General features: G+C 41.1%; 1 protein-coding gene across 2 annotated transcripts in view; it reads left to right on the forward strand.

Moving 5' to 3' along the window:
• The window catches only part of CERS6 (ceramide synthase 6), a 208959-nt gene that overhangs the window by 55240 nt on the left and 127323 nt on the right, over window positions 1-26396 (forward strand). For both annotated transcript variants that reach the window (XM_005290402.5, XM_005290403.4), the window contains exons 2-3: window positions 8360-8465; window positions 13874-14004. In XM_005290402.5, coding sequence (XP_005290459.1) covers window positions 8360-8465; window positions 13874-14004 — 237 coding nt within the window. The remainder of the gene's footprint in view (window positions 1-8359; window positions 8466-13873; window positions 14005-26396) is intronic.

Below are 26396 nucleotides of genomic sequence, written 5' to 3' on the forward strand. Positions count from 1 at the left end.
ATTGGAATTATAGGAGAACCTCAGAAATACAAACACCTCGGGAATGGAGGTTGTTCGTAACTCTGAACAAAACGTTATGGTTGTTCTTTCAAAATTTTACAACTGGACATTGACTTAATACAGCTTTGAAACTTTACTATGCAGAAGAAAAATGCTGCTTTTAGCCATCTTAATTTAAATGAAAGAAGCACAGAAACAGTTTCCTTACCTTATCAAATCTTTTTTAGAACTTTCCCCTTTTTAGTAGTTTACGATTTACACAGTATTGTACTGTACAGTACTCGTTTTTTTGGTCTCTGCTGCCTGATTGCATAATTCTGGTTCCCAACGAGGTGTGTGGTTGAACAGTCAGTTTGTAACTATGGTGTTCTTAACTCTGAGGTTCTACTGTGCTTATGGAGTAAGGTGCCACACAGCAATTGTAAAAGTGGCAGAATCGGCCTCACTGAATAACAGAATACATTCTTTTGGGAAAACACTGGCATTAGAATTTTTAAGCTTGAACTCTGATGTTTGGTTTAGGAATACAGGTTAAAGCTTTATCACAAAGAACATAGTGATGACATGCAGATCACTGATAAAGCTTTTTTTTTTTTTTTAAGACAGCTGACAGCAAAAATTTAGGACACCACTGGTTAAACTTTATAAACATTTTAACCTTGGAAAACAGGGCATAATCTGCAGTGGAGGCAAAAGTGAGAGAGGTGCAAATTGAATTACTTGACTTTTTTTGGTAGCAAAACACTGCAGTAAAAAGCTCTTAAATGTCACTAGATGCTCCAAATGCACATGAGTAAAGTGCACACACACAGCTGGGTGAAAAATTTTGGATGAATAGTGTATTTGTTGAAAAACACAGTTTCAGTTGATTCAAAACTCTTCATAAATTTGCCAAATAGTTTTCAACCAAATTTGTTTTTATTGGTTAGTTTCACAAAATGCCTGGAGAAGGAAGAAACAACACTGCCTACCTTGTGACGTTTAGCCCGATAGTTAGGACACTCACTTGGATGTACGAGACCTGTGTTCAGTTTTCCACTCCTCTTCATGTTGTTCAGGGTTTTGAACTTGGAAAGTGCCCCAACCACTGGGCTATAGATTATTTTGGGTTAGGGCTTTCTTAACAGCAGTGCCGGCACAGGGGGGATAGAGGGCCATGGCTCCATCATTTTAAAACATGGGAGGGATATGCCCTCCCACTTGTTACCTGCCTTAAGGGTGAGCGATGGATGCGGGGAGAGGAGTGAGTGTGGGTGGGGCCTCAGCACGAAGAGGCAGAGCGAGGGCAGGGCCATGGTTTGGGCACTGGTGCTCCCCCCCACACACACATTTCTAGGGACTTCTGGCGCTCCTGTTTCTTAATCTCTTCCGTTGAAGCTGTTCTACTTTGTAATAATTTAAATACTTATTGCAGTAGGACCCTAACCCTAATCACATGCCGTACAGTGATTCTTACTTTCTCTCTGTGTCCCAAAGCCTATTCAAGTATTTTTATAAAAAAATCAATTATTCACCCAGCTCTTCCTGCACACGTGGATTGTTGTATACAAATATTTAACATTGCAGGTATGCAATGCAAAACACTACTGTTAGATTTGCAGTAATCCCTTCATGTTACCATTTTTAATACATGAATTTAGTCCCCAATTTTAGATTAACAATCTATTATTAAATTTCATAAACATGCTTTAACTTTCTCAAGAGCAGGGGAATAAAAACGAGGCCATGCCAGGATAGAGACCATCGTGAAATTTTAAGCTTTAACAAACTCACTTTTTGCCATATATGCTTTCATAGCAGCCAAATAGCAAACATGCCTTGAGTGATTTAGACAGCAACAGACTGTGTACACTGTACAACTTCCCAGAATGTCTTGCTGTCCTTTGTGGAAACATTCTATAGAATTTAGGCATGAAACCAATAGAGTCTATAGAAATTACGTATTTGCTAAGGAAATTATGAAAGTTTGTCAGGCACTCAGACACTGCAGTAATGGGGGCTGAACACATTCCTAAAGTAGTTCCTGTTTCTTTTATGGTTGTAATAAGCACAGTAGAAATGTATTTTTTCCCTTTATTTCGGTCCCTTGTTTTTAAAGATCAAAGAAAATTTCCTGATGTAGAGCATATATCCTGTCTTGGACAGTGCGCGTAACTGAACGTTAGGCTCTTCTTTTTTTAATTTTAGGCTAATAATCTGGTCGCCCTTTACTATATTTCCCCCCAGCATATTAATTAGCAAGGCTGTCATTTTAAGATTGTATTTCCAAGTGGCTCACAGAGAGTTCTGTGAAGATCATATCGGTCTGAAGCTTGCTGGAGTTACACCTTGTAAAGTTTTAGTCCCTCTGGCTATTTTAACCAGCTTTTGACTCTTACAAATTGAACACATTTTTGCGTCATATGCTCTCTGCAGTGCAATACTTTGCCATCTGATTTACATTATCTCAGAACAATGTCATTTCTTCACGCACTTGAGAGGTAGGTAGTCAAAAGCCATCTTTGGCACTTATAATCAACCAAGAGACTTTACTGAAGGGAAAAAATAACTTTTCAAATGTTTAGAAAATCTGTCTTTGAAATGAACTTATTTTTATTTGTACTTAGTTTCGTGTCTCTGGATGCTGCCATCAGCAATTAAGGCTCAGAGTGCATTCCTTTGTGAGCCTGACAAGTGAAAAAGTTGTCTCATTCTTTTTATTTTGATTCCACCCACAGTCCTTCTCTATTTTGTCTCTATTTATAAATGATGCCTCTTTTGAAGGGTTTTATAAAATTAGCTTGGATGCTGATTGACTTTCCCTTTGGTTTCCTTGTGAAGTTAATCTCATCTGGTTTTGTGCCTTCTCTTAGGGCAGGTCTACACTAACCCCCCAATTCGAACTAAGGTACGCAACTTCAGCTACGTGAATAACGTAGCTGAAGTTCGAAGTACCTTAGTTCGAACTTACCTCGGTCCAGATGCAGCAGGCAGGCTCCCCCGTCGACTTCGCATACTCCTCTCGCCGAGCTGGAGTACCGCAGTCGACGGCGAGCACTTCCGGGTTCGACTTATCTCGTCCAGACAAGACGCGATAAGTCGAACCCAGAAGTTCGATTTGCTTGCCGCCGAACTACAGGGTAAGTGTAGACCTACCCTTAGGGCAATCAAAATAATTAATTTCTTTAATTTTAAATGGTTTTTAGTATAATTCCTGAATTCAGATGCTAAGATTCCCAGCCTCTCAGAAAAGTAGCATCTTTAGCAAGAAATAAGAGGATGTCTACAGAAGCTTTAAAAACATATATTAGAGGTGGGAAATAAAGTTTCTGAAATAAATATCCACATGAGTTTTGTTATATCCTCAACTGCATTTAGCTGATCAGATAAGTGGTAGTCAGCATTGCTTTTAGTCCATCTGTGTCTGGCTAGAGAATGCAACCCTTTTCCCCCTTTCCTTTGTCAACTATGCCTTTGTCACCTTGAGCTTGAATACTGCAAGACTCTTTACTTGGGCTGCACTTTAAAACCATTTGGGAAATTAGGCTCATCCAGAATGTGGCTGCACATCTGCTAAGTGGAGTTTCTTGATGGAGTTTCTCATATTAGACAAGTGCTCTGTATTCTGCATTAGCTCTCCGTTGGTTTTAACTAGGGCTGTCAAGCGATTAAAAAAATTAATAGTGATTAATCGCACAGTTAAGCAATAATAAATACCATTTATTTAAATATTTTTGGATGTTTTCTGCATTTGGATGTTTCTGCATTATATTCTGTGTTGCAATTGAAACACGGAATATAAAGTGTACAGTGCTCACTTTATATTTATTTTTGATTACAAGTATTTGCACTGTAAAAAAAAAACACAAAAGAAATAGTATTTTTCAGTTCACCTAATACAAGTACTGTAATGCAATCTCTTTATCATGAAAGTTGGACTTACAAATTTAGAATTATGTAAAAAAACTGCATTCAAAAAGAAAACAATGTAAAATTTTAGAGCCCGCAAGTCCACTTAGTCCTACTTCTTGTTCAGCCAATCGCTCAGACAAACAAGTTTGCTTACATTTGCAGGAGATAATGCTGCCGGCTTCTTGTTTACAATGTCACCTGAAAGTGAGAACAGGCGTTCTCATGGCACTGTTGTAGCCGGTGTCACAAGATATTTGTGTGCCAGATGCACTAAAGATTCATATGTCCCTTCATGCTTCAATCACCATTCCAAGAGACATGCGTCCATGCTGATGACGGGTTTTGCTCGATAACAATCCAAAGCAGTGCGGACTGACACATGTTCATTTTCATTATCTGAGTCAAATGCCACCAACAGAAGATCGATTTTTTTTTTTTTTTGGTGGTTCGGGTTCTGTAGTTTCCACATCAGAGTTTTGCTCTTTTAAGACTTCTCAAAGCATGCGTCACACCTCATCCCTCACCGATTTTGGAAGGCCCTTCAGATTCTTAAATCTTGGGTTGAGTGCTGTAGCTATCTTTAGAAATCTCACATTGGTACCTTCTTTGCATTTTGTCAAATCTGCAGTGAAAGTGTTCTTAAAATGAACAACATGTGCTGGGTCATCATCCGAGACTGCTATAACATGAAAATATATGGCAAAATGCTGGTAAAACAGAAAAGGGGACATACAGTTCTCCCCCAAGGAGTTCATTCACAAATTTAATTAACACATTATTTTTTGAGCGTTATTGGCATGGAAGCATGTCCTCTGGAATGGTGGCCGAAGCATGAAGGGGCATACGAATGTTCAGCATATCTGGCACATAAATACCTTGCAATGTCTGCTACAAAAGTGCCATGCAAATGCCTGTTCTCACTTTCTGGTGACATTGTAAATAAGAAGAGGGCAGCATTATCTCTTGTAAATATAAACAAACTTGTTTGTCTTAGCGGTTGGCTGAACAAGAAGTAGCACTGAGTGGACTTGTAGGCTCTGAAGTTTTACATTGTTTTGTTTTTGAGTGCAGTTATGTAACAAAAAAAATCTACATTTGTAAGTTGCACTTTCACCATAAAGAGAATGCACTACAGTACTTGTCTGAGGTGAATTGAAAAATACTGTTTTTTTGTTTATCATTTTTACAGTGCAAATATTTGTATTAAAAATACACTTTGATTTCAGTTACAACACAGAATACAATACATATGAAAATGTAGAAAAACATCCAAAATGTTTAATAAATTTCAATTGGTATTCTATTGTTTAACAGTGCGATTAAAACTGTGATGAATGGTGATTTTTTTAATCGCGAATAATTTTTTTGAGTTAATCGCGAGAGTTAACTGCGATTAATCAACAGCCCTAATTTTAACCTATAAAGTTCTAAATGACCTGATATCTGACCATCTAAATATTTATCTAGACTAGAGGATTTTAGTGTTTGTTTGTAACCATGCACAAGTATTACCAGCATGGTTGCAGTTGCATTTATTCCAAGCAGTTTACACCATTGTTGCATTCTGCCCCAGGAATCTACACCATGGGCAGTGCCTGTACAGACTGAAAGCCTGATGTTTCAGTGGCACCAGTGCTATTGTCCCTCCAAGCGCAATCCTACAAGTCTGTTGTTAAGGCTTTGAATGAGTTCTCTGGCAAAGGCTTTGGAGCAGTTCTAATATATCTCTTGTAAATGATAAATGATTCACTTTAGATATACAACTTATATTTTATAAGTAGAAAATGAGTCAAGGCAGAAGAGCTACAGCTCCACTCTCCTCTCCCATTGAACTCAATGGTGAAACTCCCATTGACTTTGCTGTTGAGGGATCAGATCCTAAGGCAATGTATTTACACTGCCTGTAGCCTTGGTCTCCTCCTGGTTGATGCTGCAGCCACTGGCAATATGATTAGAACACGAGTCCTACAACTGATTCAGATTTTATCCAAACTAATGAATATAAGAGAAAATGCATGTCTAATTATAAAATATGGAAATTAAGTGACCACACTGGGGGTTTCTTTTAAGTCCATGAATACCTACCAAAAATGACTTCAGACTCTAGCATTTGCTTTCAGATGCAAATGTTGCAGGATGAAATATGAATATTTTGTGACAGAACTGTTCCTCAGAGCACCATGAAAGTGTAAATGTAAACAACCTATTTTGAATGCATATTTCTTCTGACTCACTTTCTATTTACTTTAGATTTTTTTTTAAAGGAGGCACATGCTGTAAACTTGTGAACCTATTAAAGGTTGAACCAGAATCTGAAACCAATCTGTTTTCTTTAACCAACATCATTGCTGTGATCAGTGCAATGAGATTTATTCTTCATCATCTATGTTATCTTTAGGAAAACACAATTTCTGCTCAAAACAGTCTTTGCATGGTGTTTAAATATTGATAAGAATTCCACATTTGCTCACGAGAGCCTGCAATCATATTCAGCGGTATAAACACAGAGCTATTTCTTATCTACTTAGTGTGCTGTTTTTTGTTACTTTGTTGAATTTTTAGGATATTATAAAAAGTCTTTAAAGGGAAACTGAGAACAATTCAGTATATTCAAACACAAAGCAGCTAGAAGCTTGGGGAATGGGATAGTTTCGGCGAGGGGCAGTGGAATACAGCTCTTACCTCAATTATTTATTATTATTTGTATCATTGTAATGCGTAGGAGCCCCAGTCATGGACCAGGCCCCATTTCTGCTAGGTGCAGTACAAACACAGAACAAAAAAATGATCCCAGCTCCAAAGAGTTTACAATCTAAGAGAAAGCTTACAATCTGAGATCTGTGATTTACATTTGAACCATTGAAGTAGTGTCCTGAAATTCATCTAAGTAGTTTTTTTTGCACTGGGATACATTTTTCAGTGCCTGGATTTTAGCCAGATGACTCAACGCAGCCTTGTGTGAGCAATGGAATAACTCTAGGAATATTTTCCTCTTTATTTGCAAGGATGTTATTAGGTGAAATGCAGAGCTCATCATAAAGTATATATAATTGTAGTCTTTCTGAGAATGTTAACAGTTGGACTTGAGCTTGTAGGAGGAGATGAACTTTGAGCCATGTAAGAAACTCCATTAGTAAAACTCATTAATATGAACAATTTATCTTAAATACATGGCATGTTCCCATTCCTTAGCTATGTAGCTACGTAGCTAATCTTTATGTATATTATGCAAAATGGGTTTTATGTAAAAGGAACTATTTATAAGCTATGCAGAATTATTGATTGGTTTTAACCAGGGCCAGCCTTACGGGTGGGCGACATGGTCAGGTGGGTGCCGTCTGACTGCCACAAGCTGGTGCTCCTGGGCTGCCAGAGCAGGGGTGAGTGTGGGCAAGCCCAGGACTGGAACTCTGGCCAGCCGGGCGGGGGGGGAGGGCAATGCCGCCCAGAGCTGCCAGCCTGGCGGGGAGGTCCAGGCAGCAGGGCTCGTCCCTGCGGAGCCAGTGGGCCAGCCCCAGGGCCCCCCCATTCCCACAGCAGGGATGGTGACTATGCACCCTCTCTCCTCTTGGTAGGTGGTCAGGGGGCTCTATGTCTCGGGGAGCCCCCAGGTTCAGAAACTCCTCCCTGTGCAGCCCAGCCAAGCTCCAGGGCCAGGAGCTGGTCCTCATGCCTTGTGTCCCATGCTGCTGTTCAAAAACTAAAAGAAAGGGCACCCAGGGAGCCATTTTCCTTAAGGCCAGCCCGGGTTTTACCTTTTGTGGATCTGTGCCAAAGATCCATGCACTGGCAGAAGAGTTTTTAGGATATACTTTTTTACTGGGAACTGTCAAAGGAATGGTCCCAAACCATTTTGAGTTAGATGAAATCACTTATGTTTGTAGATTATGTTGGTATTTACTGAGTTGTGTTGGTCAAGCAAGTCTGAGGTTGTCAGACGTTAAAAGCTGTGTCTGACACAGGGCACAAAAGCAATTCTGTGTTCATAGCCAACCTGGGGTCTAGTTAATTAAAGAGGCAGTAAGGTGGAGGAGAAAATATTATGTTTCGCATGCCTATTGTACACAGCAGTGTCCTCATGGTGTTTTGCTCTTTCTGTATGCTCTTCTTTTCTGATGATCCTTCTCCCACTCTTAGTTCTGGTCTTTTTTTCATGCCTCCCACCAGTACTTTGAACAACTCCCCATTTCACGTACTCGATGGCATTACCTTTCCCTCTTCAAATCCCCCCTTAAAACGCTCTTATTCTGTGATGTTTTCTTCCATTGATGCATACACCTCTACATTCTTGCATTTGCACTATTATTCTGTGTATTGCAGTTGTCTGACGTAGAAATTTCAGGACAGGGACCATGACTTCTTTTTAATGTTTTAACATTTATGGCATGTCACTGATGATAACAACAGATCCTGCAATAAATAATTGAAGAATCTCATTTGATTTTCTTTCCTCTTTGTTTTGTTGTAGGTTTATAGCTAAACCCTGTGCCTTAGGTCTTAAAGTCCAGGCCAATGGACCACAGAAAGCCCAACCTAATGCTATTCTGGAAAAAGTTTTCACTGCAATTACAAAGGTACAGTATTTACCTAACATGTTCATTTTATAAAAGGTGATATGATGCTTTAACATTGATCTGCGTAAAGTAAGATAATTTCAAGTGAAGCTAAAGAACCATGGCTTAACAACCATGTAAAAGAAGCAGTGAGAGATAAAAAGACTTCCTTTAAAAAGTGAAAGTCAGATCCTAGTGAGGCAAATAGAAAGGAGCATAAACGCTGCCAAATTAAGTGCAAGAATGTAATAAGAAAAGCCAAAGAGGAGTTTGAAGAACGGCTAGCCAAAAACTCCAAAGGTAATAACAAAATGTTTTTTAAGTACATCAGAAGCAGGAAGTCTGCTAAACAACCAGTGGGGCCCCTTGATGATCGAGATACAAAAGGAGTGCTTAAAGACGATAAAGTCATTGCGGAGAAACTAAATGGATTCTTTGCTTCAGTCTTCACGGCTGAGGATGTTAAGGGGATTCCCAAACCTGAGCTGGCTTTTGTAGGTGACATATCTGAGGAACTGTCATGGATTGAAGTGTCACGAGAGGAGGTTTTGGAATTAATTGATAAACTTAACATTAACAAGTCACCGGGACCAGATGGCATTCACCCAAGAGTTCTGAAAGAACTCAAATGTGAAGTTGCGGAACTGTTAACTAAGGTTTGTAACCTGTCCTTTAAATCGGCTTCTGTACCCAATGACTGGAAGTTAGCTAATGTAACGCCAATATTTAAAAAGGGCTCTAGAGGTGATCCCGGCAATTACAGACCGGTAAGTCTAACGTCTGTACTGGGCAAATTAGTCGAAACAATAGTTAAGAATAAAATTTTCCGACACATAGAAAAACATAAACTGTTGAGCAATAGTCAACATGGTTTCTGTAAAGGGAAATCGTGTCTTACTGATCTATTAGAATTCTTTGAAGGGGTCAACAAACATGTGGACAAGGGGGATCCAGTGGACATAGTGTACTTAGATTTCCAGAAAGCCTTTGACAAGGTTCCTCACCAAAGACTCTTATGTAAATTAAGCTGCCATGGGATAAAAGGGAAGGTCCTTTCATGGATTGAGAACTGGTTAAAAAAGAGGGAACAAAGGGTAGGAATAAATGGTAAATTCTCAGAATGGAGAGGGGTAACTAGTGGTGTTCCCCAAGGGTCAGTCCTCGGACCGATCCTATTCAACTTATTCATAAATGATCTGGAGAAAGGGGTAAACAGTGAGGTGGCAAAGTTTGCAGATGATACTAACCTGCTAAAGATAGTTAAGTCCAAAGCAGACTGTGAAGAACTTCAAAAAGATCTCAAAACTAAGTGATTGGGCAACAAAATGGCAAATGAAATTTAATGTGGATAAATGTAAAGTAATGCACATTGGAAAAAATAACCCCAACTATACATACAATACGATGGGGGCTAATTTAGCTACAAGTCAGGAAAAAGATCTTGGAGTCATCGTGGATAGTTCTCTGAAGATGTCCACGCATTGTGCAGAGGTGGTCAAAAAAGCAAACAGGATGTTAGGAATCATTAAAAAGGGGATAGAGAATAAGACTGAGAATATATTATTGCCTTTATATAAATTGATGGTACGCCCTCATCTCAAATACTGCATACAGATGTGGTCTCCTCATCTCAAAAAAGATATACTGGCACTAGAAAAGGTTCAGAAAAGGGCAACTAAAATGATTAAGGGTTTGGAACGGGTCCCATATGGGGAGAGATTAAAGAGGCTAGGACTCTTCAGCTTGGAAAAGAGGAGACTAAGGGGGGATATGATAGAGGTATATAAAATCATGAGTGATGTGGAGAAAGTGGATAAGGAAAAGTTATTTACTTATTCCCATAATACAAGAACTAGGGGTCATCAAATGAAATTAATAGGCAGCAGGTTTAAAACAAATAAAAGGAAGTTCTTCATGCAGCGCACAGTCAACTTGTGGAACTCCTTACCTGAGAAGGTTGTGAAGGCTAGGACTATAACAGAGTTTAAAAGAGAACTGGATAAATTCATGGTGGTTAAGTCCATTAATGGCTATTAGCCAGGATGAGTAAGGAATGGTGTCCCTAGCCTCTGTCTGTCAGAGAATGGAGATGGATGGCAGGAGAGAGATCACTTGATCATTGCCTGTTAGGTTCACTCCCTCTGGGGCACCTGGCATTGGCCACTGTCGGTAGACAGGATACTGGGCTAGATGGACCTTTGGTCTGACCCAGTACGGCCTTTCTTATGTTCTTATGTAACTATTAATGCAATGTTAAGATTTCACAGTTAAAAGCAGAAAATGCAAATGTAAAGAGTCTGTTACCCATGCTAGCTTTGCAACGTGGGCAAGCCCTTCATGGCATACATGTTAGAATATGACAGTATCATACCAAGCTACACATTTAACCAGGAAAACTGGAATAGAAAATACTCCATGGGTATCATGTGGCTGCTTATATTAACATTCATTTTTGTATTTTAATTTTTTGTGCGGGGAGAGCAGAGGGGGTTGGACAAATGTGGGGAAATGTTACTCTTTATCAATAATGTTAGCATGTCAATGTTCCAGATTTGGATTTGAGTTTTACAACTCTCAGGTGAATTGGGAAGGATTGGGCACTATTGGTTGGCTGATATCTATTTGTATTGTGATGGCTATTCTTCGCATTAGAAAAAGCTAGGAAAATAATTTTTAGCAATGAATTTTTGCAACTTGTGGAATTCTGTAGGATACAGCAAAATGATAGGGAAGCCTTAAACTCATTTTTGCCCCTTTGTGCAGCTAATTTTCTCTTGCCCTTCAGATAAAGGCTGTGGGTTTCCATGTTTGTGGATTTTGTTGGTGAAATGTTTACAGATTGTCCTAGCAGCAGTTTCTGACACTGTCTGATCCTCCTGATCAGGCTAGGCAGCGAGAATGCAGTGATGATCAGGTGTCGTTATCCTCGTCTAAAGATCTTAGCATATGCCCACTTCGTTTGGACAGATATCACGAGAGGAAGCTTTCCTCTGCTTTTAGTCATTCTTCCCATTTTACGTTAACACCAACCTGCAGCTGAACATAGCACCACATCTCAGCTGGCCTGTGGCTTTGCAGGCATCTCTTTCACAAAGAACAAAATCAGGATTTCATACTGGCCATTTTCTCAGGGTTAAAGTTACCAGACGTGGTGTTGAAGAGGATGAAATATGCCTGGAGAGCTCTAGGTGCTGGCCGCCTGCCTACGCATCTTGCGTCAGGGGAGTTGATTTCCTTCTTGGTTTGGTAGTCTACTCTTCTAATAAGCGTAGGTGCCATGCTCACATTGCTTTGGCTCATTTTGGCAGCATACATGCAGAGGGTGGATCAGATACACCTGCCTGTCTGAAAGGTCCACTACATCTACTCCCTCTCAGATTCAGGGGGAAAGGGAAGGTGTCTTAGAATAATAGACTCAGAGATCCTGTAGAAAAATACAGGGCTTCTCTGTGTTAAGATTCAGTCTAATCCCTGCTGAGTTATGTCAGCTGGTGCATAGAACTAGCTCCAGTGAGAATATAATGGAGAATGGGGAGTCCACTTAGAGCTGCAAAGGAATGTAGATACTTACACTCTGGCAAGGAACTGGCTGATGAAGCTCTGGCAGGTGCTGGAGGATCATTTTCATGCTTACTAGTCCAGTGTCTGGTGTGAACCGCAAGTTGTGATGGTCTGGCTAAGTTCCATGACTGCACAGAGCAGGGGGCTGATTTCCAGGCCCCACCCCAGCATCCTGGCGTTTGGCAAGCCACACTTACAAACCACTGCCAGCAAGTTGGTCATTTTTGTTACGTGCCAGATGCTACAGTTGTACCCAGGCAAAACTCTCACTGGCTACAGTTAATGCTCTGCCTGTATAAGCCCTATGGGTGTCGACTCCAAATGACTTTTTTAAAAAGAAAAACAAATGACTGAACTGATTAAAATTCAGCTTTAAAGAAAAAATACCCTTTTCTCCCTTGTTCCCTTTTCTGGGGACTCAGATACCAAATTTCAGCCTGGAGGGGATTTTATTTCAGGTTTATTAATCCATGGAATTTTAGGAGTTTATATAATGGAAACTTTCACACAGTCTTAACTATAGCAGCACTTGCATTTCATCCACCATATCAAATTGGCTTATAGGAGCAAATCTTATCCCCAGGAAAACAGATGCACAGAGTGAATTATCAGGATAATTTTTAAAAAATGTGATGGGTGACATTGGAATGTACTTAGTGTGGAATATTGTACACAGAGCATCAACAGACAATTTGAAATGTATCCCCTTCCCCTGTTTCCCATGTAGTGCTCAAGTCCAGTAAATTTCAGTTTTCCTTCACCTTATGCGTGCTACAGTATGCAGCGTAACCTCTACTCCAATGTAGTAACAGTCATGTTTGCTGGTGTTGAAAATGACTACTTCAAGCTAATTTTACAGAGCATGTCTGTCTCAGTTGCTAAGGTGACTTCCTTTGAAGCTGTCACTTTAAAAATAGAAAGTGTAGTTTTTGAATATTAATGTATAGGAAAATGTGTTTCTCTGTGTCAGTTGAACAATCCCCTTGTTCATGTCAACAGTTACATCAGTTACACATACACAGAGTGATGAAAGAGACAAGGTTCATGCTGAGCAGTTTTGCAGGCCCCATTGCTCAAGGAGTGTATAGCATTTGATAGGCAGGGAGTGCTAGAGATGAGGTTGCAGAAAAGGTTTCAGTTATAACTAGGCGTGGAAAGATTAGTTTTTTACTGGTAAATGTCAGAAAATGTTGAATTCACCAAACACACACACTGCTGAAGAAATATATTTCCATTGATAATAAGAAAACGTAAGAAAAATGCTACCTGAGAACCTAATAGAGTTTGATTTAAGGATATTTATTTTGTATATTCTGATGTGGTGTTGAAAATTTGTGTTTTTAACGGTTATAAAACTTCAACTTTTTGAATCTCAACATCTACCGTCATTAAATAATTGTCTGATCACTCCCTTGTCTGACTCACCTTTAATTTTGTGCAACTGTGAAAATTTAAAGAGATGAAAAATAGAAAAAAAAGCTTAAAAATAAATATTGATATTACCCATCAAACTGATATATAGATATATATATAAAATTGAATTCTGCCAAGCCAATTTGTAACCTCCTGTTTTCCCCAATAACTTTTAAAACTTCTCTATGTAGCTGCATTGCCTTAGCCCCTTTTATTAGAGTACTGTTTTTGATTATACATCCACCAATAGGTGTTTTGTATGAAGAGACTTTGCCGTACTTCCAGTTGTCCATGAGGCTGGCAGAGAGCTAGGGTAGAGCCTGTAAGTCCTAGTTGTACAGTAGGATTGAGTTCTTTATGACCAGACTTAGGGGTCTAAATATAAAACAATATTATGATATCTTTTATGAAGATAAAATGCACCTGCAGTCATTTTATCACTTTTTGTTCTGTAGCATCCAGATGAGAAGAGACTGGAAGGCCTCTCCAAGCAGCTGGACTGGGATGTACGCAGTATTCAGCGTTGGTTTCGACAAAGACGCAACCAGGAAAAGCCCAGCACTCTTACAAAGTTCTGTGAGAGCATGTAAGGAGCTGTGTTCTTTCTTGCATGTTTTACATTTTTAATAGACTTCCTTTGTTAAGTGCCCCGGTTGTAATGTTTCTCCTCAAAATGAAGGAATTAATTTATCCTTGAACTGAGAGAATCTTCTTTTCTCAAAGGAAATCAGATAGGCACTTGAAGAGCACAGGAGCAAGAATATACTGAAAGGATCCTTTAGAATGTTATTGAAACAATGCATGTAAATTAAACTGGGGGAAGTTTAGAGACACTAGAACACAGAGAGGGAAACGAGACTGGTGATGCAAAGTTATGGGCGTGGCAAGCTGGTTCTTTGGGGCAAAATTGCTTGAAAAACTTATTTGTAGCTATGAGATATTCATCTTTATATCACAGTTTTGAAGCAATATAATTTGAAAGAAGCTAGAGATGGGGAGGTGGACATGAAGACCTATTGGGTCACCTAGCCCATCCCTGTTATCAGAGCAGGATGGTTTCCTGTTCTGTCATTTTCTAGCACTTTTTTCTGATCCAGATTTAATAAGTCTGAGCAATTTAATCCCCCCCCGCACTTCCTTTGGGAGGTTATTCCGCAATGTACTTGAGTTTACTTTAGGAAGTCTTTCCTGATGCCTGTTCGCTTTAAAAACAGATCTTCTCATATCGAGCCTTTGCTAGATAGAACCCCATTGTTTTTAGAATCTAAATTACATTTCCATGCTGTATTAAGCATTTTAATGCTTAATCTGTACTGAAAGAGCCTCGAAAATTAAATCTACTTAAAATATTAGAGCAATTTTTTCTTAAAAGGAACTAAGTGATAGATCGTTACCTTAAAATGAATGTGAAGGGAGAACATTCTTCTGTTGCTTTCTTCTGATTCATTCCAAGAACCAGCCCAATGGTACCGAGGAACATGTTGCTCTATAGACATGGAAGGTCACACATTTGAGGCAAGATTTACTCCCTCTGGGGTCGGGAGATGTGACAAGCACTGTGGCGGCAGGAAAGAAATATTGGGCATACAATTTCCAACACACCCTTTCTGGTATACCGGTTACATTATTGCTGGCTCAAGAATCCACTTGTGCATCCTGTTAGTCGGGGGAAAGCCATTAGGTAGCAGATGTCAGCAGAAGTAGAAAAACCAAGGCTGGAGTTGAGGATAAAATGTTAAAGAGGCTCTTGAGAATCCTTAGGTGCTTTTAAAATACTGTGAATCAGTGTCAAAGCAGGTTTTGCTTGTTCAGCAGACCTTACTGCACTGCATGTTTCTCTTCTGTATTTTATATTATTTCTCTGTTTAGGGTTTCCTAAACCTTGCTTTAGCATTCACTCCTCTGTAGGATGGGTCAGAATCTGACTCTTAACAATAACAGTTGATTCATCTGGACATTTATTCTCAAAACAGACACAAATGTGATACACTAATAGCAGCCTTTTATTTATATTGAGACAAGGACTGAATGAGGGGTGAAAGTCTGGGTGTTTCTGTTAAACAGATTTGCCATCTAAGCTCAGAGAGCTGGAATGATTTGTCATATAAAACATGACAAATTGTGCCAGTGCAATTGCTTGTTAGATAAACAGAGGCCCTTATTCATCAGAGCTCTTAATTCATTTCCTTCACATTTACAGATAAAATCCATTGTTTTAATATTTAGTAATACCAGGTTAAGATTCTGGATCTTTTTGATGGCAGAAGCTGGTGATCTTAATCATTTTAATTTGCAGAAGAATCACATTTTGTTGTTGTTAATGACTTCAGTTAATTTTCCCTGGGGATTGTAATTTGTATACTATCCCCATAGCACCTGGGAAAGGACAGGGATCTTAACAGCTTACTAGACCTTTGCTACTGTTTGTACGTTGTATTTTTAGCTCTTTGATGTACGGTTCCATAACTTGAGTCAAATTTTGCTCTTTTACACCGCTGGGCCTGAACCAGTGTAACTGGGAGTGGAATTTGGCTCTTCATTCTGCAAGTGGAAGGGAAGCACTGAAGAGTTTGCAGCTGAATTCAACACCGAAGGATACTTCTAGAGTACTCATTTGGGGGCAGGTTCATCACTGACTTACAGCTTATGCAGTTCCATTGATTTCACAGGGGGTAATTGGTGCTGAATTTGAGCTACATTGGGCAAAAGGTGTCTGAAGCATGGACAGTGCAGCTGGGAAAAAATGTGCAGTAATGAGATAACATCTTTTGCGGGGGAGAGGTGACTTAATTTTTTTTAAAACTCCTCAGTAAAAGAAAGTGCAAAAATGAGACCAAGATGTAATGTAACAACAAGACAGTTAATCTATTAAAAAAAATTAAGTGCCAGTTTCATTCAAGAGTCATTGGGCACTCATACGATATAAATATTTAATAGCAATAATAATAATACATGCGGCTTCAAAAGAAGCTAAATGACGTCTCTGGTAAATATTAACAGTTGAGTAGAGGCTCGGCAGAGTACTGAGTATGGGTCAAATTTTATCTGCATGTGATTCCAAGTGGCTGTTGCCTGTGTTATCCAAGGGCAGAAATTGGCCACACACGTACAGATAGTGGGAGGATATACTCTTCCAGCATTCAGAATGCCCAGCAACCTGTTACCATGCTAGCATTGTCAGTGATATCAGAAATGATGCAATATATAGCGTCAAATGGTAACCAGGCTGCAAAGTGGCATGTCCAGTTTTTGGCTCATCTATTTAATAGGGATAGAGTTGTTGGACTTTCATTTGAATAATGTGCCAAATCACTGTAGACTCTCCCTTCCCAATATCATTTGTTGTCTGGTTCAATGCATATCCATCTACATTGGGGCACCTGGAGTATTGCCCCAATCAGAAAGATTAGCCAATTTGGAGTAAAAAGAAAAAAAGTATCTCTGCCCCAATTCTGTGGACTATGCTTAACTGTTAATTTAATGGGATCGCCATTTGTAGATGAAGAATCCATGTGTGGGCAGCTGCTTTGGAACGCCAGGCTGCATAAAGCACATGAGAAGGGGTTGGCTCCAAATCTGCTGTAGCAGGGATTCTCTGAATATTCCAGTATCCACAGCGAAGCACAGCAGGGTCCTTTGAGATGTTCCCTTAAGTAACAAGTACGCATAGAGCTATGGCAAGGTAACCGCAATCTCCTCCATACAGTTTTGGCCAAATTCTGGCACTGTCCTTCCAGGGATAATCTCATCCCTGCCAGCAACTGAAATAAATCTACTGCACTTTGGAGATAAAGTAAAAGCACATTTGTCAAATGTAGAGCAGATCAAATTTTTTTTTACAAACCTCTTTTTCCCCATAGAAAAACGCTGTTTTGTCAAAACCAAATGTTTCTAGGTCCATGGCTAAATTTCTGGAGAGAAAGCGACCCACTCCATAATAGGCAATAGCCCAGTGGTCGTGGCAAACACCATTGGCTATAGGCTCAGTCTCTTTCTGTGGCCCAGGGACTAATTATTTATACAAAGTGGAACAGCTCCAAAGGGTGGTGCAGAAAGACAGATTCTATAGCCTGGTGGTTGTGGCACTCACCTGGGATGGGCTACCTAGAGTCAAGTCCTTAGTTCAAATCACGCAGAGCAAGACATCAACCTGGGTCTCCCACATCTCAGTTGAGTACCCCGACTGCTCGGCTATTAGCTGTTCTAGAGCATGTGCGTGTATGTTTCTGTCTTTCTCAAAACTTTTCTTTGGGGAGGGAAAGATCTCTGTTTTGTTGTACGTCTGGGAGTTCAGATACTATGGGGATGAGTGCCATGGAAATTCCTGTACCTGAGACCAAATAAATAAAACCTGGCAAACTGTAGGGGGAAAATTGAGGTATTGTGGTATCACTTAATAAGAACAGTTTTGTTTCTTTTTTAAAAAGTGTCCAAATTATGATTATTTTAGGTATTGACAGGTAGATTGGTTGTGGCATCCGTAATCCGATCATTTACAACTTGCGCGTGAGAGTTAGCAATGAGGTTTTGTGTCGTAAGTGTGAAGGGCACCCAATAATGTTAACCTCAGCTCTTTTGCAATTCTCCAGCATGCTTAAGCGTTTAATAAACCTGATTGTATTAGCTGAAGCCGAGTGAATATGCAAAATTAATGCTGCCTCTTCTTTTGTTGCTTTGTAGGAATTTGTTTTGGAGCAAAAAGCCACAGACCTTGGCCCTTTCCTCATAATGGGTCCAGTGATTTAAGGGTAGAGAGTTTATGGGGAATTGTTGTACATGCTAAGTAGGCTTGGGATCTTCTTCCATCCTGGCTTCCTGGACTGCTGCTGTTCTCTGTTGTTCCTTTTCCCTCACTGGCCCAGCTTCCCCTAAGAGCCTTCCAAGTTACTTCCATTGATTTCAACACAAATTGGATTAGACCCTCACGCTCCGTTTTGTGTGTACATGGCATACAAGGAAATCAGAAGGGACTGTGACAGACTAATCATTTCCTGCAATATTCTGAATGAACTTTACTGAATTAGGTTGAACTTTGTTGAATTAGGTTTAATACCTTTGGGGTCCATTGTATTAAAAATGCAATTGTGTATGTGTTATTGGGGAATTGTGTGTATGTAACTTCTCTAGGAGACTGGCTAATGCACTCTCTGGAAGGTATTATGAACTTCAAAGGCTTTTGGGACCAATATGTATGAAGTGGATTTACTAGGAAGTATTTGGGTGTAAAGGGAATGCAAATGACCCACTTCCAATCAGCCCTTTTGAAACTATGCCCTGGGGAGGTGTAACCATGCCTTAGTGGGTCATAACTGAGAATGCCAAATTGAGGACCAACTGCTGAGAAATAGGGCAAACACAACCCAAAACTGGTGGTTATTCTTTTATAAGATATACCAAGTCAGTCACAAAATTAAACTCCTGTTTCACCACACTGGCTACCAAGAAAACATAAAGGCAGTTTACTCAGGCATTCCAGTTCTTATATCACCACCAAAAACACTGGATTCAGAGATGAATGGTTCTTTACAACCGGTCTCATCAAATAATAGGTTCTTCTGATCCTAAAGGACCAGCCACATACCCAGGTCAATATATAACTTAGACCTTACCCAAAAATCACACTGATGCCAATCGTTTAGTATCTAAAATCTAAAGGTTTATTCATAAAATGAAAGAAAGAAAGATGAGAGTTCAAACTGGTTAAAGGAATCAATTATTTACAGTAATGGCAAAGTTCTTGATTCAGGCTTGTAGCAGTGATGGAATTAACTGCTGGCTTAAGTCAAGTCTCTGCAGTACATCCACAGCTTGGATGGGTCATTCAGTCTATTGTTCAGAGCTTCAGTTTGTAGCAAAGTTCCTACAGAGGTAAGTAGCAGGAATGAAGACAAAATGGAGGTGTTGCCAGGGCCTTTTATAGCTTTTGCCCTGTGGAGGGCATTCCATTGTTCTTACTGTGGAAAATTACAGCAACAAGATGGAGTTTGGAGTCATCTGGGCAAGTCACATGTCCATGCATTTTGCCTAGTCACAGCAGGAAATTTCATTAAGTGTAGATAGGCATCTCCCATGGTCCATTGTCAGTTAAATGTTCTTTCAATGGGCTACTCAATTTGAATAGTTCCTCCAAGATGTGCTGGCTAATTACTTTGTGGGCATTCCCCCAGGAGCAAACATTTGAAATCCAAATACAGACGCTCCTCAACTTACACAAGCGTTCCGTTCCGGAATGCCTTGCGTAACTCGAATTTTGCATAAGTCGTAAACGTATCTCTGACCATTATGCCAAAAAAACACAACCCCTCCTATTTCTAGTTTACGAACTTTTTCCGTAAGTGTGGATTTGCGTAAGTTGGGTCTTGCGTAACCCGGGGAGTGTCTATATAGAACCAATTCTCATAGCTTCACATCCAAAAATTATACATGCATACAGACAGCATAAGCATAACCAGCAAATCATAACCTATTCATATACATCTCACTCGACAGCCTTTGTACAATATTTGCTGCAAATATATAACAATGCAAAATCGTACCTCGGTGCCTCATTGTGGTGCAGCGGTGACCGTGGCCATCTGACAACTATGATAGCGGGGCCTTGGTAGGTCTAACCATGCTACATGTCGGACTATCCAATCCAAGAAGGGGGATTGCTCTCTCAGAGGAAAGAGTGTTTTTCCTTCTCCTTAGAGGTTGAAGGCTAGCTAAGCTTGAGGAGGTACGTATGCCTGCCCGCCTAGCCAGTGGAATGGCTTAAAGTTAAAGGCTAAAACAACATGAGTAAATGGGTCTTAGTTCCCTGCGTGTCATCAAACCGTTCTTTAGTGCTGGAGTGGAAATTGAGCGACGAGAGGTTGCTAAAAATGTCAGGTGCTAGGCCAACATGGAAAAGGACAGCCCTCGCTGTGTGTACTTACAATTGTAGGTCACTGGCGAGGGAGGAAACATTAAGCCATCTGATGGAGAAGGAGATGAAAAGGATAAGATACGATATCCTCAGTATCTGCGAAACCCGATGAAAGAAGGAGTTGGAAGTCAACTGGAAGGATGGAAGCGCTGTGAGGCTCGGAAAGGGAGATGGCGCTAGAGGAGTCGGATTAATCGTCAGTAAGGATTGGGTTTCGAAAGTCATATCATGACAGCTAATATAATCATGTACTGGTGTGCTGCATCTTCAGATGGAGTCAAAAACTATCCTCAAGGTCATCCAGGCCTACGCTATCACAAGTGCAAGTGAGGACGAAGAAGTGGAAGAATTCTACCAAGAGCTCGAAAGAGCCCTCGCGCAAAAGTCCACTTACACTGTCACATGGGAGATTTCAACGCTAAGGTCGGGCGAGGGAAAGCTGGTGAAAAGTTCATAGGGAGATACGGCAGCGGCGAAAGAAATGAAAGAGGAGAAAGGCTGGTAACGATGGCAGAAACAAAGAACTGTACATGGCAAACGCCTGGTACAAAAAGAGGATTGCAAAAAGGTGGACGTGGATCGCGCCAGACGCGAAGAGTATGAATGAAATCGACTATATTTTAGTCAATAAAAGGTGCATCGTTCAAGACATCTCTGTGGTGAAGCCCTTCAACACTGGCAGTGACCATCGCCTGCTTAGAGCGAAGTTGATTTTTGACGAAGTAGTTCAAAAAAAACTTTACAGATGGCAATCAGGAAACAGCGCCTGAAGACATTCAATGAAGCAAAGCTGAAGAAAGTGATTTCTGGATTTGACTGGAGCCAGACGGAAAAGTGTGATGAGAACTATAGTATCTTTGCTGACAACCCGAGATGTTGCATAAAAGCAGCTGAAATTGAAAAGATGAAGAAGGCAAAGGGAAGAATCTCGAACGAAACAAAAAGGTTGTTAGAGAAGTGGAGAAATATGAAAAGGAGCTCTGATGATAACCTCGAGTACTCCATTCTGTGCAAGCTTATACGGCAAAAACTGAAGGACGACTTTGAGAACTTCTGGAAAGAAAAGCTCCTTAAAACAGCTGAATCACTCAAGAGCCTCAGGACGTGCAAGCGGGAATTGGCGCAGTATAGATTGAGCGTAACAATTTTGAAGAACAAGGATGGAGAGACAGTAATTGACAGAGCAGGGATGGAGGAGGTCTGCAAGGAGTTCTATACAAAACTGTTCAAATCAAGAATCAACATCCCTCTCCCAACGCTCCAAGAGTCAGAAGAACACGTCCCCCCAATAATCATCAGCGAAGTCTGAAGTGCACTACACCAGATGAAGAAGGGAAAAGCTCCAGGCAAAGATGGAATACCGTTAGAAATGATTTCTGCAGGAGGCGGAAAACTTTGGAAGGCCCTCGCTTTAAGATTCAGTCGATATCTCGAAGAAGGAAAAATACCATCAAGCTGGAAGGAGTCGAATACTATCTTGTTGTACAAGAAGAGGGATCGAGAAAATCTTAAGAACTATCTTCCTATATGCCTGCTCTCTCATATCTATCAACTCTTTACAAAGGTGATAACGAACTGACTCTTGCAGAGTCTGGATGAACAACAGCTGAGAGAGCAGGCAGGGTTTCGACGAAATTTCAGCATGATCGACCATGTATTTACCCTTAGCCAATACAAACTCCCGCTGTACATTGCTTTCGTCGACTATGAAAAGGCCTTTGATAGCGTCGAGCTCAACGCAATATTAAAGGCGCTCGCAGAGCAGGGCATTAATACGCAGAACATCAGTTTGTTGAAGGAAGTGAATACTGGATGTACAACAGACATTACTCTCCTCAAAACTCCCCTCCTCATCCCAATCGAGAAAGGCATAAAGCAAGGAGATACGATTTCACCGAAACGATTTACTGCCTGCCTTGAAATGGTTATGAACAAGATCAATTGAAGGAGTGGTGATAATATAAATGGAGAACGATTATCTCATCTCAGATTCACGGGTGACATCGTACTAATTGCCGAAAGCACCAACCAATTGCAGAGCATGCTATGAAGACTTGACAAGAAAAGCAGTCAGGTCGGTCTGAAAATGAACCATTGCAAAACGAAATACATGCGATCAGGCATCTTACGAAAAGCCCGAATAACGGTAACAGGAGAAGAAATTGAAGAAGTGGAACAGTACGTATATTTGGGCCAAGAAGTTAATATGCGCCAAGACATGAACGGAGAACTCTCCCGAAGGATTCGGGCAGGATGGTGTGTGTTTAATTCCATCAAGGACATCCTCAAAGGAAAAATCGACAAGACTACACGTACAAATATCTTCAATTCAACAGTGCTGCCAGCCATGGCAATGAAACGTGGGCACTGATGAAGAGAGAAGAACAGCGGCTGTCGGTAGCTGAAAGGGTAATGGAACAAGCTATGTTGGGAATTTCCCTTCTGGATCATATCTCAAATGAAATGATTAGAGAACGCAGCGGTGTGAAAGATATTGTCGTGGAAAGCAGATATAATAAGATATGATGAGCGGGCCACATAGCACGGTTCACGGACAATTGGTGGACCACAATCATTACTGAGTGGTACTCGCGAGAACAGAAAAGACCACCTGATCAGCCTTCAAGAAGATGGGAAGATGACATTGTTAAATATTTCGGACGAACGTGGAGAAGAAAGGCAAGAAAGCGAGAAGAATGGAGGACATGTTGTGATCAGCGCAGTCTTAATGACAGCTGAAGACCGATTGATCCAGGATATAATAGTGGCTGCAACAATGATCTATATGGTCATATTTTAATCGGGTAACGTCACAGGAGGAAAACCCATTGTCTATATAAACCTGGAGTATGTCCACACCTTGAATACTGCGTGTACTTCTGGTCGCCCAGCTCAAAAAAGAGATATTAGAACTGGAAAAGGTAAAGAGAAGAGCAACAACGATTAGAGGGATGGAACAGGGGAGGGGAGTGTGACGTTCCCCTGGTGTTACCTGGACCGGTGATTGGCTAGGTCCCTCCACTCCTTAATTCTGGGAGCCAGCCAGCCTTATCCTGCCCTGCTCTGCTGTGAGAACCCCCACTCCTGGGGCATGTAAGCTGCTCCTTGGATTGTGCAACCGAATGACACTAGCCAATATCTCCGGTCCAAGACACAACCCTAGGAACCTCTGTCTTGCAGTGTCCAGTTATGCCCGCAGGACGATGCAAGCTTATATGAGTTCGTCAATTTAACAAAGAAATTGATATGCACCAGGCTCGTTATCCCAAGGGGAGTCTCTGACACGCTTCAAACCAAACACACTGCCTCAGGTAGAATAAACAAACACATGGGGGAGGGATAGCTCAGTGGTTTAAGCAGTGGCCTGCTGATCCCAGGGTTGTGAGTTCAATCCTTAAGGGGGCCATTTGGGGATTTAGTTGGGGATTGGTCCTGCTTTGAATAGGGAGTTGGACTAGCTGGTCCCTTCCAACCCTGATATTCTGTGAGGACAAATGAGAGTGAAAAAATGAAAATGTAAAAGAATGAAGAGCAGTGGGCCTTTTCACCTGTCTTTGAAACAAGATGGATTACCAGTGGTTGCATACATGTACTGTGCATGCAGGAGAAGGGGCTCTCTCTTCTAGAAGGAACATGCATAGACAGAATTTATCTATCCTCAAGCACTCTCCTCCCCAAGAAAGCAAACTAAGGTTGCTACTCCTTCTTTATTGTTTTGAATTGTATATCTTTTTTCCAAGTGAAATATTACAGTAAGTCCTACAGTAAAGAGAACTGTTTGTCATACCCTTCATGTAAATTCTTTATGGTAGTTTGTGACCTGATGTTCTCTTCACTTTCCTTGAATAGCAGGATAATTCCACATACAAGAACCTAAACTGGGGGGAAATGGAGACAGCTGCTTTGGATGTTGAGAATTCTGATCTGTGGAGGTGGGAATCCTGACAAAATGCATCGGAACTCGTGTGTGTGATACATTAATGCAGTAGCAGAAAAACAGAAGGCAATAAGCTCCCAGACCTGAATTTTGAATAGCCCCGGCCCACTCAAGGCACCCAAAATATGTGACTCTGTGTGTTGGGGAGTGGAGGGAACGTTGGGGTGTGTGGAATTTATTCAGCTGAAAAGCCAACTTTTCTAAAATGGCCCAATTCTCCATATATCATAGTAGCTTCATAGACGTCCTCATAAAAAGTGGGTTAAAAGACCCATTTAGAAACATGTGGCAGAGCTGCAGTTCTTTCAGGCCCAAACTTGTTTTGGGCAACACAGCATGAGGACCTAAAAGTACACAACAAGAAATATTCCTGGCATGGATCATAATGAGTTGGATTTGGGGTCCTTCGAACTAATCTTGTTGGGGCACTCTGAAGTCCTGCCAACCCTCCAAAGGCTTATACTGCAGGCTTTAAACACTGCAGGAGCCTAAGCATTGTAGCAGGTACAAGAGCTACAAAGTTAAGCTGCCTAAGCTTTACTCCCCAGTTTTTCTGAAGTTGCTGAAGGTACCGTTTGAAGTTACTGTGACTTGGGAAGCTGGCTTTTCAACTGACCAATATGTTCTCTCCAGTCAGAGCTGCTTTAAAAACTCCCATCCCCTGTTATGCCTTGCTGCTTAGTCAGCTGTGAAGTAATAGGAAGCAACTCCATTACAATTCTGTTTGATTCAGTGAGCTTCGATTTGCAAGCAACAGAACATGGCATTATAGATCTGTATAAGCCTCTGATTCGTCAATAGAAATTTTGAAACACTTCATCTAACACAGTGGAAGACTAACCAGTGTTTCATAAGCAGAAAGAACCAGGGGAACTGGTTTGTAAAGAAAATGTTGCTAGATGTGGGATAAGTGGCTGCCACTGTGCATTATGAGTGCATACATGCAATATGGGGAGAAATTGGGCCACTATTGCAAGTGGAGCAGCTTTAGTTTTAGTTTATTTGTAGGGAACTGTACTTTTAAGAGGCTTTGGTAAGAGCTAGTTGTAACCAGTTATATTATGTAGAAAGCCCATGTTAAGCAGTGCTGAGCTGTTAGAACTGGGACACGGAATGAAGCAGACTTGTGTCCGACTTCTTGGCTCTGAGTGATCATGGACACCATCATAGTGACTACAAGCTACAGGTGAAGCGCTTATGCTCCACTGCTCCTTCCCTTTCTGAATCTCTATTGGACTCTGCTTCTTTTCCACTTTCCTGTTTGGCTCCTGCTCCTGTTGAGACATCTCACTTCATGACCAACCTCACTATGAGCTCTTCCTTCCTCCATCTGCAAGAGATGGGCCTTATTTCACCATCCGGGAGGCTAAGGGCCAAATTCAGAACCAAGAGCAGGTACCCCGGCTTTACACCTCTCCTCTGGATTTAGCTCTGAGGCTAGATCTGAATTCTTTGAAGGTGTACCTGGGAGATTCTAGAGCCCCCCCAAAGGGGATTGCAGTGCATAGTGTCGGGAACGAAGGCCAGCAGCTGAGTCTGGGAGTAGTTAGCTCTCTCTTTCCAGGCTATCTAATGAATGAGCTAATAGCGGAGCTGCCTGATTGGCAGATCCTCCTAATTGGCTGAAGGGAACCAGGAGGTGTGCTCTCAAGGCAGCAGCAGCAGGAGGAGGTAGCTGGCTGCTCAGTGCTTGTGCCCAGATCTGTAATTGCTTCTGTACCTGCCTTGTTCCCAGCCTTGCTCCAGCTCTGCTTCCTTACCCAGCTTCTGATTCCAGCTCTGACCTTTGGTTCTTACTCTGGCTGTAACTAGTAGGACAGATGAGCCCACATCTCAGTTTCTGACACAGAGAAATCATCTCCTATCTAAAATGCAGAATTTGCTAACACTGGGCAGACTGTAGTCTCTCTGTGTAGTAGCTAGGTACTGGGGAGGCAACTCTGAAAGATCCTCAAGGAGTTTCCTCCTCCTTTCTTTCTGGAGAGGAGGAGGATATTCCCTCCCTCCCCCCAATCCTTCCCCTGTGGAAGAAGATGAGGGTCCAGCCCACAAGTTCTGCAGTTGGTACGAAGCAGTGTGCCTCCACCCCTGTTCTGGCCCCACTCCTTGGCAGCATGGATCCATCGAAACCACC

This window comes from Chrysemys picta, chromosome 11 (genome assembly GCF_011386835.1).
Source record: "Chrysemys picta bellii isolate R12L10 chromosome 11, ASM1138683v2, whole genome shotgun sequence".
In the NCBI taxonomy this organism is placed as follows: Eukaryota; Metazoa; Chordata; order Testudines; family Emydidae; genus Chrysemys; species Chrysemys picta.